At 36.1% G+C, this 17982-nt stretch overlaps 1 protein-coding gene across 8 annotated transcripts in view; it reads right to left on the reverse strand.

The window, feature by feature from the left end:
• The window catches only part of BTRC (beta-transducin repeat containing E3 ubiquitin protein ligase), a 176934-nt gene that overhangs the window by 12317 nt on the left and 146635 nt on the right, over positions 1-17982 (reverse strand). For all 8 annotated transcript variants that reach the window (XM_079137960.1, XM_079137959.1, XM_079137958.1 and 5 more), the window contains 8 exons: positions 17326-17512; positions 12386-12482; positions 11766-11903; positions 11148-11266; positions 9084-9333; positions 8113-8231; positions 6661-6771; positions 4888-4966 (listed from right to left, as the gene is read on the reverse strand). In XM_079137960.1, coding sequence (XP_078994086.1) covers positions 4888-4966; positions 6661-6771; positions 8113-8231; positions 9084-9333; positions 11148-11266; positions 11766-11903; positions 12386-12482; positions 17326-17512 — 1100 coding nt within the window. The remainder of the gene's footprint in view (positions 1-4887; positions 4967-6660; positions 6772-8112; positions 8232-9083; positions 9334-11147; positions 11267-11765; positions 11904-12385; positions 12483-17325; positions 17513-17982) is intronic.

Genomic DNA, 17982 nt, shown 5'->3' on the forward strand with positions numbered 1-17982 from the left:
AGAGTAATATCACTTCTATGTAAACTCTTTCAGAAAATAAAGGAGATACTTCCAAAGTAATTTTGTGAAACCAGGACCATGAAAGCCAACCAGGGACAGAAGAAAATAAAGCAACAAAACCAATGCCCCTTATGAACGCCAATACAAATAAATTCTCAAAAAGATATCAGCAAAGTGAATCCAACAACATAAAAATCAATGTACTATTACCAATTAAAAGAATTAAAGTGAAAACCACACTGTTATATCAATGAACACATATAAAGCATTTAAAAACCCAACATTCATTCCTAATAAAAATTCTCAGCAATCTAGATACAGAAAATAATTTCTTAATTCTCTGAAAATGAGTGTCTATGAAGAACCCACAGGTGACATCTCTCATCCCTATCCCCTCAACACCTCTACCCCTAACCCCCGCAAACATATATATAATGCAAGACAATGCTTTTTGCCTAAGATCATGATTAAGGAGGACATTTACCAATTCTTTTAACATTGTTCTGGGGATGCTCCTCAGTGTAATAAAACAAGAAAGTAAAATAAAAGGTATAGAAATAAGATAGATTAGAAAAGAAGTGAAAGTTTATTTCTATATATTTGCAGTGAGTAGCACCCACCTCTGCTTTTTTTTTCTTTTTTCTTTTTTTCCTCATTGTTGGGGATGGAACCCAGGGCCTTACACATACCAGCAAACTAGGCAAGCACTCTCCTGCTATACATTCCCAACTCTACTTGCAGTGATTTATCAGATATTCAAGTTTAAAAATACTATATCCAATAGCATTAAAAATATAAAATTCTTAGGGACAAATGTAATAAAAGACATGTAAGACATTTACAATGAGAGATATAAAAATCTGCTAACAAATTTAAAGAGGCCTAAACAAATGGAAAAATTCTGTTCACGAATCAAAAAAGACTTTATATTGTTGAGAAATCAATTCTCTCCAAATCAATCTAGATTCAACATAATTCCAATAAAAATTCTAGGAGAATTTCTTTTGTTCAAATTGTCAAACTAATTCTAAAATTTACATGAAAAATTCAAAGAATCCAAAATAACTCTGAAGAAGAAGACAAAGTTGCAGGACTGTACTACTTTACTTCAAGAGTTACTAAAAAGCACAGCTAACAAGAAAGCATGATAGTAGATCAAGACAGACAATGGAACAGAAGAGAATGCAGAAGTAGACCCTATATGCAGTCAATCCATTTCTCACAAGGATGCAAAGACTATTTAAATAGAGAGCAGATGGCCTTTTGAATAAATGATGTTAGAACAACTGGACATAAAAAGAGCACTTCACCCCTCCCAAACCCTTCGATCTATATACTTTGTACCATATTAAAAAAAAAATTAACTCGCCAGGCACAGTGGAGCACGCCTGTAATCCCAGCAACTCGGGAGGCTCAGGCAGAAGGACTGCGAATTTGAAACTAGCCCCAGCAAGGGGCCCTAAGCAACTCAGTGAGACCCTGTCTCTAAATAAATTACAAAAAAGGGCTGGGAATGTGGCTCAGTGGTTAACTGCCCCTGAGTTCAATCCCTGGTACCCAAAAATAAAAAAATGAACTCAACGAAAACTCAAAATGGACCACAAACCAAATGTAAACCATCCAACTATAGAGATTCCAGAGAAAACAGAGAGAAAAATTTTGTGACTTTGGATTAGGTAAAGATTTTTAAAGATATAATAGCAAATAACAGAAGTCCTAATAGAAAAAAATTGATTACACTAGACTTAAAATTACTATTTTGTTTTACTTTTTTGAGGTGAGGTCTTTCTATGTTGCCCAGGCTAGTCTTAAACTCATGGACTTAGGGGGTCCTCCACCTCACTTTCCTGAGTAGCTGGGACTACTGGTGAATACTACCATGCCTTTTCTTTTATCCTCTTGCCTCAGGGTCCAGAGTAGCTGGGATCACAAGCATGTGCCATTGTGCCAGCAAGAACTGCTTTTAGGGCTGGGGAGATAGCTCAGTTGGTAGAGGGCTTATCTTGCAAGCACAAGGCCCTGGGTTTAATACCCAGTATGGAGAAAGAAGAAAGAAAAAAAAAAAAAAAAAAAGAAAAAAGAACTGCTTTTAGAAAGACTTTAATAAGCCATGGACTGGGAGAAAAATATTTGCAGATCACATACCTGAGAAGGGATTTTTAATCCAGAATATATAAAAGAATCTCAAAACAATAATAAGAAAACTACTAAATTAAAATATGGGTAAACGATTTGAATAGAAACTTCACTAAAGAAGATATATTGATGACAAATAAAAACCATGAACAGAAGTGGGGTATGGTGGGGCATGCCTATAACCCCAGTCACTGGGAAGGCTGAGGCAGGAGGATCACAAGTTCAAAGCCAGTCTCCGTAACTTAGTAAGGCCCTAAGCAACTTGGCAGGAATCTGTCTCAAAAAAAAAAAAAAAAAAAAAGGACTGGAGATATAGCTCAGCAGTAAGTCACCCCTGATTCAATTCCCAGTAAACTCCCCTGCAAAAAAACCCCAAGTTTAAAAAAACATGAAAAGATACTCAAATTATTAATCAATAGGGCTATACAAATTAAAACCATAATGAGGTATTAATATTGGTACCATGCTTATTAGAATGACAAAAATTAAAAATACAGTGATACATATTGGTTAAGTACCCAAGACTTGTACATAAATGTCTTTAGAAACTTTATTTCTAATAGCTTACAACTCAAATGTTCATCAATTGGTGAATGAATAAATTGTGGTATAACCATACAGTGGAATACTACAACAATTTCTTAAAAGGAATGAGTTATTGATATACATCAATAACATGGGTGATCTCAAAGTAATTTATGCTTAGTAAAAAGAGACAAAACAAGAACATAAATGGTATTGGATTCATTTTTATAAAATCCTAGAAAATGCAAACTAATCAATGTTGAGAGATTGCAGATTAGGAGCTGCCTGATTAAGGCACGATGAGGTAGGATGGGATGGAATAAGAAGCACGCATGATACCTATGGTTTTACTGGTACACACGTCAAAATTTATTAAATTATATATGTTCGGTATGTCCACTTTACTAGATGCTAATTTTATCTTAATAAATCTGTTTAAAAAACTCAAATAACATGGTCACAAGATCTGAACAGACACTTCACAAAAAGAGGTAAGTGTGTGAAAAGATGGTCAACATCATCAGTTATCACAGAAATGCAAATTAAACTACAATGAGATACCACTACACAGTCACTCAAATGGCTATAATTTTTAAATAATACTGATAATACTAAATGCTAGCAAGGATGTGGAAAAATGGAACTCTCACATATTGTTAAGGAAAAAATGCTGAACATTTTGCCTTTGCAAAATCCAAAATGCCACTTTGGGAGGTGGCTTGGTGGTTTCTTTCTTTTAATATATACTTATACCATAGGATTCAGAAATTGCACTCCTAGATGTTTACCCAAGAGAAATGAAAACAGTATGGACATAAAAAGCTTAGAAAAATGTTTTCAGTGGTTTTACTCAAAATCAACAAAAACTGGAAACACTCCAAATGTTCTTTAACTGGTGAAGAAATAAACAAACTGGTTCCATCTACACAATGGAATACTACTCAGCAATAAGAAGGAACAAAGTACTGACACATGCAAAAACATGAATTAGTTGCAGATTAAGTGAAAAAAGCCAAACCCAAAAGGCTACATGCTATGATTTATATGACATCTGTAAGAAAGCAAAACTAGGGATAGAAATCAGATGAATGGTTACTAATAGTTGCTAGGGGTTGGGAGAATATACTGATATGAAGAAGCATAACAGAACTTCTGGGGATTATGGGGATGTTCTCTATCTTAACTGCATTTTACTACAGTAAAATTCATGGAAGTACACTAAGAAAAAGGATAATTTTGCTGCATGTAAATTATATCTTAAAGGTCAGAATTTTCAGATTAATTCAAAATGAAAGAAGGTACACATTTTAAAAGACATGTGTGAAACATGGTAAAGCATGTCAGTTGCTGAAGAATGTGCTTTAAACCCAACAAGGAAAACAAAGAAACACATCTCCCTTTTTTTTCCAGAGTCAAGACCACTATACGTTGAGAGTCAGGATTTAGTACATCAGGCTTTGAATGTTTGCTCTTGACTTTTTCCTGAGTTATGTAAAAGATTCTGCCCATCCTGGTACCCCACTTAATCTTCTATTCTCAGCATTTGCCAATCTGAGTAAATAATATAGTGCTTTTTGTGTGTGTGTGGTGCTGGGGATTGAACCCAGGGCCTTGTGCTTGTGAGGCAAGCACTCTACCAACTGAGCTATCTCCACAGCCCAATATAGTACTTTTGAAGATGACATTCCTCTTTTTGACTCCCTTCTTTCCCCATGAGTCAAGTATTCAGACAGAAACATAAAGGGAATAACAAGGATGGGATTTAAGTTGCTGGAGGCACTATCCCATGAATGGGATGAAAAACTAAGGGAATGATCAGAGGGTTCTCAGATTCCCAAGGTACTTTTTGCAGGCACAGGTGTGCAGGTCCTCAGATTCTGGACAGGTTCCAATTTGAGTAATTATATTCTCTCTCCCTTAGTATCCCCTGCTGTTTCTGGTCGATACAGAATTCTTATTCACTTCCTGTACAACACTGTTGAAGAGTTGCTGTGCAGCTGTTAAACAGCTGCCACATTCCTCTCCATATATAGTCTCTAAAGCACTTTTGGATGAAAGGCACTATATAAACATATTTTATTGTCATGTATTAGAGGACTTTATGCTTAGTAGTATATTTTGTGAGATTCTAACTCTCAAATCCCAATCTATATTCCACAGCATCTCAACATTGAATTTCTTTTCATACCTGCTCTTCAAAACCCTTCTGGGCAACAAGGCTCTTACCACAAGGGTCCGTAGACAGAGAGTCCCTGCAGGAGCACGAGGGTCCAAAGCAGCCACAAGATCCCACACTTTAATTTTTCTAAAGATTGAAAAGGAGACAAAAACTCAGTTAAAAGCAAAATTAAGGGAACGCAAAAAATGATAGCACAAGGTCATGGAAATCAACGTGGATGGTGAATACAGTTTATATATTAAAAATCCAGCTCACAGGAATACATTTTTTTTTTTTTTTTTTTTGGAAACTTGATTCTTGCTTTCATTCTTCGGTAAAAGTTATTGGTCTTAGCAGGAGAAAATGTAAATGATTAATCTAAAAACGAGAAATAGGTTAGCTTTAACCAAACTGAAGATAATTAATGATAAAGTTATACCTATACTTTGGGGTCAAGAGATCTCATGTATTAGATATCCTAATGGTAAGAGATTACTTAGACCTAGAAATCTACAACTCTGAGATATCTTCTTTCTGGTCTAAGAATGTTCACATGGGGCTGGGGAGATAGCTCATAGCTCAGCTGGTAGAGTGCTTGCCTTGCAAGCACAAGGCCCTGAGTTCAATCCCCAGTACCACAAAAAAAAAAAAAAAAAAAAAAAAGAATGTTCACATGTATTGGTGAACTGAAATCCATTTAAGAGTTCTGGGCTTTATATAAGCAAAGCCTTATTTTTCCACTTAAGTAGGAAAAGTTTAGCCCTTCCAAAAATTAATTAAAGGTCCTCCTCAAGGTATATAAAAGAAAAACTCAAAAGAGGTTGGTACAGACCGAAGCCTAAAAATATAACCTTGAACATGTCATTACAGCCTGAATAGGGTTATGACAGTAATGGCTAACTCAAAGCAGATGAAGTGCTGGTTATAGTTTATAGTCAGCTCAGAACTAAGATAATGTTGTTAGTTTCTGATATTTAAAAAGTTATCTATATATCTGGATTATAGCCTACTCTCCCTGCCACACCCCAGATCAGGCACCTTGACAAGAAAAAAATGATAGAATTCTTCATAAATGGATATACTTGTTATATTAACTTACTTGTACTTAGTACTGTTAAGACACAGGATCTAGTCATAGCATGAATGGATTCTAAAACCACAGGAAATTAGACTGAAGAAAATAAAGATTAATAAATTCATTATATATGAAATGCTAGCAGTAATAACAAGAGAGTTAGAGTTTTAGGAATCTCTCAAAGAATTCAAAATCAAAGAGGGATATGTAGAGCCTAGTAGAAGAGTGCTTGCCTAGCACGCATGAGGCCCTGGGTTCCACCTCCAGTATCCACCCCCACCCCCAAATCAGAGATCAAAATCCAAATCCAAGACCCTGTTGCACTAAACCTTAGATACTGTCCTTGAATGTTTTAATTTTATTAATGTTACCATTTTATATGCATATCCTGTCATACTGGGTTGTCTGATTCTTTATTTTATAAAGCAAAATAAACAAAAATATAACCAAATAACCAAAACAGTAATAAAAGTCAGTGCAAAACAAGTGCAATAAAATGACTGGGAACAATATTTGAGAAAAGAATAAACAAAGGAGAGATGAATGCATAAAGAAATACTGCAAAACCCATAACTTTTTAGAAACAAGGAAAGGTTACATTGAACATCATAAACTAGGAAGAATTAAGATGGAGACATAGAAAAAAAAAATTTTTTTGGTTCTGGGAACTGAACCCAGGGGACTCACACATGCTAAGCCCATATTCTGCGACTAAGTTACACCCCTCACCCTTCAATTTGTTTTTAAACCTTATTAGCAAACTCACCCATCATAGGCCCCACTAACTATCCTCTTGTTATCAAACCGAATACAACGCACCAATTCCTCATGACCTTCTAACACTCGTAAACATGCACCACATTCAATGTCCCATAATCTGGAAGAGAAAATTGAGTCAAGTGAATTTTCATGTGTTCTTTTTTGATCCTGGAATATTATAGTAATATAGTGCATATATCTTTAAAGAATCCACAAAAATAAGATTAATAACCATCATATAAAAGTATATGGCTTTCAGTATAATTTATTTCCTTTCTGCCATAAAACTTGGGCAGAAAAATGTATGACTTAAGTTCAAATACATTATGTATTTTAAAAGAACAATGCTTTTTATAATTCTATAACCAGGTTCTCCCAGGAATAAAAAGGACAAATTCAAAACACACAGTTGTCTGGGAAGGAAATGACCAAGTTAGGAGAATAATGCTTCCTGAAACCACTAAAAAGAATGAGATGTAGATTGTCAGTGACATCTGGCCCTCACAAAGCATCTCCACTTCTGCTACTGAAGACATTCTCTGCTCTCACCCAAGGTTCAGGGTAGTTTTTTTTTTTTTTTTAAATATATTTTTAGTTATAAATAAGACACAATATCTTTACTTATTTTAATGTGGTGCTGAGGATCGAACCCAGTGCCTCACATGTGTTAGGCAAGCGCTTTACCACTGAGCAACAACCCCAGTCCAGGGTAGTCTTTTTCGTGTAATGGAAATGCGAAGCTAGTTTCTGAAGAAGTTTTGTATAATAGTTTAAAAAACTGTATGCTTTCAGAACAATTCAAGTGATTTTAGAAGTAATTAGATATGTAACAATAGCTCTGTTTTGCTTTTCTAATTTTTAAGCTTTTTTTTTTTTTAAATGGCCTTTTTATTGTCTTAGTATTTCATTGAAGAGAGGGGAACAGATAAATCTTCCAAATTCTAATCATTTCTATGTGTCATTCATCTTTGAGATGGGGAAAAACACACACAAAAAGTACTTCAACTTGCGGATACTTCATAATTTTAAAGACAGGTGACTGGATAATTATCTAATTTTAAGACGAGCACACAATTTGTAGTATGGTAAGAAATGCTTTTTTAAAAAATAACAGCAACAAAGAGAAAGGTCTGTTAGCTATTTATCAACACTTTTCAACAGCAGACAAAAGAAATTTTAAAAGAATGTCCTTAAACCTCCATCCATCTTATTTCCTTACTGAAGCAATACCTCTAAAATAGGCCTATCTGGTGACAAAACTGTTACAAGAAGTAAACACATCAACAAAAACCTTTGTTGTGCTGCTTCTCTGCTTGGGACAAACTTTTGACCTGTAAAAACCTACAGAAAGTTAAAATATTTGATTATAAACATAACACAAAGATTTGTAAGATCTGTGAACAATTACTTAATGAGAGGATAATACTGATTCCCCCGGGAAAGGGCACCTGCTGCTTACCTGATAGTGTTGTCAGATGAGCCACTCACCACCAGCCTGTCTCTGTACTGCAAACAGGCAATCCCTCGTTTGTGTCCATTTAGGGTCCTTACAAATTCACAAGTACTTGTGTTCCACACCTGAGACAGAAAATGACATTGAGCAGTTGATTTGGTGCTTTCATCAGTAAAAAAGAAAAAGAAAAATCAATGGCAACTGGAATCTTCAGGAAGCAGATATCAGGACTGACTCAAAAGGGGACGGCAACTTCTCAGAAAAATGCAGCAAGGTAAAATAAAAAACAAGTTTACTTCATGGTAACAGGGTTAATTTGAGCTGATTACTATCACATGAACATTCATCAAATTAATTTACCCTTATGGGATAATCCAGTCTTTCAGATAGATTATCTTGAACATAAATTTATCCCTCCCCTTCTCACACTTAATATATTATTACTGTTGATACTATTATTATTATTGTTATTATTTGCAGTGCTGGGGATTCAATCCAGGGCCTGGCATGTGCCAGGCAAATGCTCAACCACTGAATTTTATCTCCAGCCTGTCATCATTATTTATAGAAACAAAATATCTCCCTAAAATTGTTGTACAACTTGTCTCACTCATTACTTTCTTACACATGTATCAGTCTCTGAATTAAATACTGTTATTCATAGTGATGTTTAAATATGCAGTTGCCCTTGATCAAATTTTCACATCAACTCTCTATTCTAAGTGGGATGTCATTATTATTATTATTATAATTATTATTTTTTTGTGGTACTAGGGACAGAATCCAGAGATGATTAGCCACTGAGCTACAGTCCCAGCCATTTTTCATTTTATTTTGAGACAGGGTCTCACCGAGTTGCTGAGTCTGGTCTTGAATTTGAGACACTTCTGCCTCAGACTCCCAAGTCACTGGGATTACAGGTGTGTACCACCATGCCTGGCTCTAAGTTGAGGACTTAGTGAAAAATGCCTTATTACCTTTATAGTTCTGTCCCCAGATGCAGAAACGATATACTTGTCATCAAAGTCTACAACATTGACAGCAGCTCGGTGTCCAACCAGAACCCTCCGGAGGGTAATATCAGTTGGGGAGGCCATATCCCACACAGCAATGGAACGATCTTTGGAGCAGGTCACCATCATGCCATTATTGAAACGTAAGTGCAGAACTGCTTCACAATGGTGAATCAACGTGTTTAGCATTTCACCTGTATTTACATCCCATACTCTGGAAGGGATACCTGAGAATTAGATGGTACTCAAGCTACAACATGTTACCCATATATGGCCATCATGCCCCATCCCCAATACTTTCATGGGAAGTATTATACTCTATCTTTTGAGATAGACACAGGGAAGCAGTAGACAGAGGGAGGGTTGGACAGGGAGAGTGGGAGGAAGAAGGGAATGGGGTGCTGCAAGGGTGGAGTCCTTAAGACTTGAAATATGGGCAAGTTTTGGTGGGCAACAACCACCATCACCTGACAATTTGGTCCAGATTTCAGGATTATTATAAAACTTCCAACATTCAATTTGACACCATTCAGAAGATACATTTTAAATGAAGAATTTGATTAATAACAGTAGCATTAGTGCCCATCCCATTGACCATACTCAGGAACCACAAACGACATGGGCTAAGATGCTTCTGCCATAGATTAAATGTTAACTTTAGTTTGATTACTTTGGATTGTAGGTTTTACCATACAGGGCCAAGTTTACACAGACTCTAAGTCTAAATCCCGAGTTCTGTGCTTTGCAGAGGGTAGAACAGCCTCCCACGATAAATATGGGCTTCAAAACTGGGGGAAGGGCCCAAGTGTGAGAAATTCTGTGTCATGATATATTTTGTTTTGATTACTCTATTTTTGAGTATTGACTTGACTTTTATAACATCTATTTCCTTTTTCTAATTTAAACTCCCTTTTAATAAAAAATCATTTTGGGGGATGGGGGTGTAGTGATAGAGCATGGGCCTAGCATGTTCGAGGCCCTGAATTCGATTCTCAGTAACTAAAAAAAAAAAATTTACATCTTTAAAAAAATTTTTTTTAGTTGTAGATGGATACGATACCTTTATTTTATATATTTATTTTTATGTAGTGCGGAGGATCAAACCCAGTGCCTCACATGTGCTAGGTAAGTGATCTACCACTGAGCTACAACCCCAGCCCAATAATTTACATCTTATCCTATAAATGATGTAACTATCTACAATGCTTCACCACCTGTGAGGCACTCCACAAGCACCTATAAATGTTAAATGTGGACAACTGCATGAACTAGATTTGCTATGCCCTGAAATCATGTGACAAGAACCAGTTATCCTATTCACAGAGGATAACTTCCAATGGCAAGCATTTAACTTCAGAGAATTTAACGATGTAGTTAACTGCTTTTTTTTCCCCCTAGTTTTTTCTCTTAAAGTTACTTTTGATGCATTATGCTTGCTAAATCCTTTAGCTTAAGGCAAAATTCGTAACAGAGGTTTCCAACAGTGCTGCTGGTACCCAGAACTTGAGCTACACTGGACTCCAGCAGCATAATGGCTGTGTCATCAAATCACTAATGCCTTTGGAAACTGAAGGCCCCTCCCTGAGTGAAGCTTGCAATTAAAAACTGCAGGGACAGTAGGGGAGGGACTGGCAAAGATAGAGTATTGCTCACCTGTATACATTTTCAAGAGATAATGTATGTCGGATCTATAGTTATAACCACCTGAAAGGAAGGGTTCACTCCATTTATATCATTCCCCTGTGAGGGAATGCAGTGATCTATCATAAAGATAAATTTCTATAATGCATGATTCTCCAAATTAAAGCAGAACATACAGTTATTTAAATGTGCAAAAATGTAAACTTACCCAACCATTCCTAAATCAAGTTTTCTGTTCTAGATTGACACAAATAGAGGGGGCAGCTAAAAATTTATTCTTCTTTAGTTTCAGAACCATGTTCATGCAGATACATACAAAATTACTATGACAAAGAATGGAGCAGATCTGATGCTTCAGAGTTCAAAAGAGCATTCGAAATTTTCTACCTGACAGTGGAATCCGACGATCCAGTTATGATCACCCTCTCGTCATACTGGAGACACAGGACAGAACCTGTGTGGCCTGTGAGAATTCGTTTACATTCCAGTGTGCTTTTATCCCAGATCTAGGATGGCAAACAAGATCCTTTTGATCATAATGATAATGGGATGCTGTGGAGACTTGTTCGCTCTATTATATGTTTGATCACCAAAAAGAATCAAAGCCCAGAGAAGTGAGGAATGCATTCCTTTCTACAGGTACAGTTAAGCACCTGTATATATGTGGCTTTAGTTCTAATGAGAACTTTATCCTTTTCATTAGGGAACTAGACAAGCCTATAATTATGAGGGCCAAAAAAGTAACAATACCTCCCATCCCCACCTTGATATACTTCACAAAGCAATTTTAACCCTAAGACTATTCGTCTGTATGCTCTTCTGGGGGCAGGGTTTTGTGGGGAGGGCGAATCTGTTCATTAAGGAAATGATTTTGGCGTTGGTACTAGAACCACTCTAAAATACGCACTTATTTTCTAGAAACAGCTTTAGGGTTTATGCCTTGGATTGCTTTATGTGGTTACCCTCACTGCCTTAGCAAAACTCCCATAAGTGAAGAGACTTCACCTTGATTGTGTTGTCTCGAAGGCCGCTTACTATTTTCTGGTCATCATACTGTAAACAGTAAACTCCTTTGCTTGTTTCACTCCGGCAGTGGATTCTCTGTAAACTATGTCTTCCACATCTCCAATTAGATTCTATTGTCTAAGAAGAAGGAATGGTAAAGGTGCAGTTGATTAGTTAAGGATCTCAACAAAACTCTTATCTGACATCAATGGTAACCAATGTATAGAATTTAGGGCAGATTAAAAATATGCACTAGGTAGGACTGGGTGTTTAGTGCTCGTACATGTGTTGGCCATTTCTACCAACAGATGCTTGATTCTGAAGACATTTGAATATCAGCTGAGAAGAAGAAATTTAGTAGTTCTCACTGCTATTAGAAGAAATGAATCCCTCCTTTGGCTCTCACTCATCTAGTTATCTATCAGTAAATAATTTTTTAAAGCTTTACAAAATTTACCTGGCAATTTACTATATTTTACCTACTTTATTTACTCATAAAGATATTGATTTTTAATCAATATCAATAAACCTTAATGGGTTTGCTGTAACAATACTGACACTGAGGAATGCTGATGATTCTCTATCATTTGGCAAATACCCCAACATACATAGATTCTTACCTCAATGTCTTGTATAATTTTAGGATAAAGTGCTCTATAAAAAGAGTTGGGAGGAGCATTCCCATCAGGAGGTTTGTTTTTGAATAAATACTGTCCCCTAAAAAACAGTGAAAACCACAATTATACATTTAAAAGGAGCTTCATATTTCTTCAAAGTGCTTCTTAGTTACCACTGCATATAATCTTCATAACTAGCTTGGAGAGGTGTGAAGGTAAACCTGACTTCAGTAGTCCCATGTCAAGCAGTAACTTTCTAGGCTCTAAGGAATTTGACTGACACTGATTTGCTTTCAGACAAAACATGATTATTTCCAGTTCAGAACATCAGAGTTCAAGGCCTTTCAGGATATTATAACCTCCACAGGCAAATAACTGTATAATCAGAATCCATCTACTGGTCTTTTAGGCCTCTGTATAGATTCATTGGCCTTATCTTCTGAAAACTCTGTTAATAATATAATTATTACTTTTGAATTAGCACACACCCCAGAGTCTTTTTCCCCTGAATTAAGCTGTGTCAGTGTCAGCGGAGCCCAGTATGGTGAGCTACAGCAATGTTTCAGCCAGGGAGATTCCTTTTCCGGGTTTTTATTTTGTGAGGTATGATGTGTTGGCTGCTCAGTCATGTGCTGCTGGTGATGAGTGTGGCTGTACTCTAAATGGAGCAATTCAGTTCATTTCAACAGAAAACAAAGGGATCACAGGGGTGTCCAGCAGCAGGAAGGGAAAGAATCAAAAAGAAAAGCCTAATGGCATTGTGCTATCAAGTCTAAGATATGAAACTGACTTTCACAGGTGTGTTCCTGGCTATGTACACACATACATGCATTATACTGCCTTTCCTTGATTCCAGTGAGCAGCATTTGTTAGCATCTCCTTTATGACAGCACATCTCTGGAATACTCATATCCCAAGCTAGATCTTTGCTACCAAAAAAATCAGTAAATGGCAATCACTTCCTGCTGGGTAAAAAATTTAATTCCTCATCCTGAAGTTAAGAACCCACCAAACACGGTGTGGAAGCTAGTAAACCCCACTATGGGTGTACTAACTGCTGTTCTCACTGGCATCGTGCCTTGCAAAGTGGAGATAGGCAGAAATGCCTCTGAGTGTAATGCTGGCACCAGAGAAATCATGATTTCTCTGGGCCAGTCATCTACTCCTCCCTCTATAGCTCCATTACAATATAATTAATTGTTTGATGTCTCTAGGAGTGCTTCTCCCTGCCCTCTCCCTATTATACACCTTGAAAATTAGTTGAGAAAATGTTCTATCACGAAGGTAGCTGGCTCTGACTTTTATATTAATACAGAGAAGAATATCTTCAATGGAGAAGAAAAAATAATATATTTTATGAGGGAAATAATGAAACATGGTACAACTGCCTAGAAAAAGGGGCAAATAAAAATTATTTCAACATTTTGAAATAATTATGATTAAAGGTACACTTCTCCAGACAATTTTATACTATAAACACTTTACTGGCAAGTGATAGATTTTTTTTTTTTTTTTTTTTTTTGCAGTGCTGGGGATTGAACCCAGGGCCCTTATGCTTGTGAGGCAAGCACTCTACCTACCAACTGAGCTATATCTCCAGCCCAAAAGATTTTGAATGAGAAGATTTTAGATATGACTCCAGAGCCCATATCCTTAACTACTTTATTGTTTTTCAAGGTCCACCATTCTTGAGATCTTCTTTTAGTCTCTGGCAACCATATGTGGGTACTCTAGAATTTTCATAAGCAAAGCTACTATCTCTACATCCTTAGGAAAAAGAACTCATATACACTTCTTATCTCATTTTCTACCCCACAGCCTTTACTGTGTATTCCTAAAGTATCCAAAATTTTTCATATCAAAAGTGATACACAAAAGGGTGGGTAGGTATTGAAAACTGGCTACTAAACCTGTGTATTTTAAGTCAAACTCTTTTACGATGACAATAGGGACCACTTCTATGTGAATGCCTAGTAGGGTAGGAGTACATGATAAATGTGAATACTAAATTCAGAATGCTATCATAAATGTGATCTGCTGATTAAGAAAATGGACTTTTCCCAAATGGTCTTTTATTATACGTTTAGGAGTTACTATTACCGAGCAGAGAGCATATTCAGTATTATTCAAGAGAGAAAACGGCAGAGTTCATGTTCTAGCAGCAGACTATAAAATCCATCTAGATGTAAAATACAACAGCAAAGTGGAAGTTAAATCTTACAGACTCAAAACTGTACTTGTTTATTTTGGGTTGGAAAAAATGGAAGACGCTTTCAAAGGTAGCATATGGGGAAAGTATAACAAAAAAAGTGTGTTGACTTAGATAACTTCAAAAGAAAAAATGAGAAATTATTTATAAATTTTAAAAAACTTTTTTTAAAGGGAGGACAGCCAGACATGGTGATCCATGCCTATTATCCCAGAGACCTGGGAGGCAGGGCAAGCTTAAGGCCAGCCTCGGCAATTAGCAAGACCCTGTCTCAAAATTTAAAAAAAAAGGGCTACGGGTGGGGCTGGGGATGGGGCTGGGTTGTGGCTCAGTAATAGAGTGCTTGCCTTGCATATATGAGCCACTGGGTTTGATCCTCAGCACTGCATATAAATAAAATGAAAGTCTTATGTCCATCTATGACTAAAAATATTTTTTAAAGGGCTGGGGGCACAGCTCAGTGATACAACACCCCTGAGTTTAATCCCTAGTACTGGAAAAGAAAAGGAAAACTTTTAAAAAAGCAGGGGAATACAACTAACACAGAGATGCTGGAGGAGGCATACATGGGACATATTTGTTATTTCATGGGGCTATATCAAGTTAAAAAGGACAAATGGGGCCAAATAAAAGGACATGTAGTCAGAATTCTTTTTTTTTTTTTTTTTAATTGTGAGTTTTTCAACCAGTGCCTCACATGTGCTAGGCAAATCTCTACCACTGAGCTACAACCCCAGCCCTGTAGTCAGACTTCTTAAGGATTAAAAAGTAGAAATGAGTTTCTGTGGTTGAAGAGAAAGGAAAAGAACTGATAATACTGCATTCTGGAATATTTCTCAGCTACATCTTTATATTTTATTTATTTATTTGGTTAGTTTGTTGGTCACTATAGTATTGGTGATTGAATCCAGGGCTTCACACATGCTATGCAAGGACTACCACTGAGTTACATTCCCAGCTCTTTCTAATTTTTAAATTTTGAGACAGGGTATGTACCCATCTATCTGGCCTTGAACTTGTGCTCCTCTTGCCTCAGCCTCCTGAGTAGTGGGGATTACAGGAGTGCATTACTGTACCTGGCTTAAAAGGCCAAAAAGGCTTCTTTTCAAAGACAGTTTATGTACAGACATTAAAGGTCTTGCTGCTTAGTGCCAATCCTAAGCAAAACTGTGGAATTTACTTTTTCACTTTTGGTATTTGCACATCTATTTGCCAGGAACTGCCCACTTACTTCTTGTTCACTCTGCTTTCAAAAAAGGACTTAACTCTTCCCAGCTGTCTAAAATTTTAAAGCTGGTCCTGACACTCTCAGCAAAATGATGGACTTGAACTTTTGTTCAACTATATACTTATTTGCTACTTATTTGCTTTGTTATACTATGAAAGAGCTTATTTTCAAAGTATAAAGTCAGTTATGAAAGATGAAGTTTCTATTTCTCTACAAGATGAAACAAGGGCAAATAAGAAAAATGTATTTGGGAAAAAGAAATAACAATTTCCTTTATTTATACAATTGTTATATAGCCAAAGAATTGCTGGCATTTGGTTTCTTTAATTGAATTTGAGAGAAAAATTTAAATTCTTCCTAACGGTCAGAATGAATAAATCTCTGAAGCACTTGTTATAATATTTACAGGTCATTATATTTATTATGTGTTACTGAACTTCAAAGATACAAAAAATGAAAGGAAGCTAACTATATTTTTATGAAAATTTTAAGGAAAGCTGATTTATATGTGTATGAATTATTTAAAAGTATTCTACATTCTTAATTATTTTGTATCTTTTTATGATTCAAGATAAAACAGTTGAGAAAATTAACTTGGAAGAATATCATTGAGCACATATATACCTACTGTAGTTTTTTTTTTCTATCAACTAAATACTCAATATGTCACATTTTATTTATAAATTATTCATACTTGACTTTCTTACAGTAACATCTAGAGACATACTATTAGAAGTAGTTTTTTGGGCTGCAGATATAGCTCAGTTGGTAGAGTGCTTGCCTTGCAAGCACAAGGCCCTGGGTTCAATTCCTAGCATCGCAAAAAAAAAAAAGTAGTTTTTTGAAGAAAGACATCTTCCAGATGTTCTAGTGAAATAGTACCATTATGTTAAGAGAACAACAAAAAAAGTGGTGAAATCTTTTAGGCTGCTATCTATATAAAGTCTCAGAAAATTCATAACTAAGCAAGAAAGTCTTAAGAAAAATGATTTTAAATTTTTTCTGATGGCTAATTTTTTATTATAGCTGAGCATAAAAATAATTTTTGATTACAAAGTGAAAAAACCACAGGCTCAGGTTAAAGGCAAGAAATCTTCTGAAGGACTAAACAATAATTTATCTGACAATTACTTAGGTGAAAACTGAATCTAATGGTTTTTATGTGATCCAAAGTCACCTAGTTGCCTTTTAAACTGTCCATTGGCCCTCTGCAGAATACCAATTTCTGCCCAGAGATAAGAATGCTTTAAACAAGAGGGAGGGTCAATTTTCCATTATTTTTTGCAAAGTGATACTAACACTATATTATGTCATTTTATGAGTGATTGGTCAGAAGTAAAATTGCTGAGTACATGAACAACCATTAACTTCTATATTTTTAGCTCTGAATCAGCAAAATCATTACATCAAATGGTAAGTGGTCTTACTAGTTCCCAATATTCTTCTAGTGATTGTGGAAGGTCAGGTCTAGAAGCTTTTTAATAGGAAGAAATTTAAAAGGCTCACCACCCTCTTCGTTCTGCCAGGCCTCTCCACAGAGAATCTGTCCTGACCATTCTCTCGATGAGCTTCTTCCATAACATGCCATCCGACGTCACTCGGTACCATTCTTTGCACACAAGTTCAGCAGCACAGAGTGATTTGGCATCCAAGTATGACAGAATGTTCTCAGCAATATGATCCAATCCCCGAGCTTTCAATGGGGAGAGGAAGCAAAGCAAAATTGACGGGATGGTGAATGATTTTTTACAAAGGTTTTTAAAACTGAACAGCATTTGCTCTGCAATGAAGGCATACTGTCCCTAGTGTGGGTCCAGTTTTCTTTTTCAAAACAGAGGCTTGGGTAAAATGAGGGTCAATAATTTTTCCATAAGGTTATAGAAATGAACAGTATTTTCCATCTTCCTTCAGATAAGGAAGTTAAAGCTAACAACCAGCAAACCCCCCAAGACATTAAAAATAAAAAGGATTCCAGAAAACAATTCACATCTATCTATATGGATTTCAGCACTAGGGGATGTTCTATGGATGGCATCTCAAACTCTATGATTCAGACCACCCCCCCACCAAATCTCTATATTAGGTCCATTTCTCATTCTGTTTCTATTACTGCTGTAGTTCCAAAGCTATTCAGTAAAAGAAATATCCTTTAAATGTACTGGG

Source organism: Sciurus vulgaris (assembly GCF_902686455.1).
Source record: "Sciurus vulgaris genome assembly, chromosome: 4".
In the NCBI taxonomy this organism is placed as follows: Eukaryota; Metazoa; Chordata; class Mammalia; order Rodentia; family Sciuridae; genus Sciurus; species Sciurus vulgaris.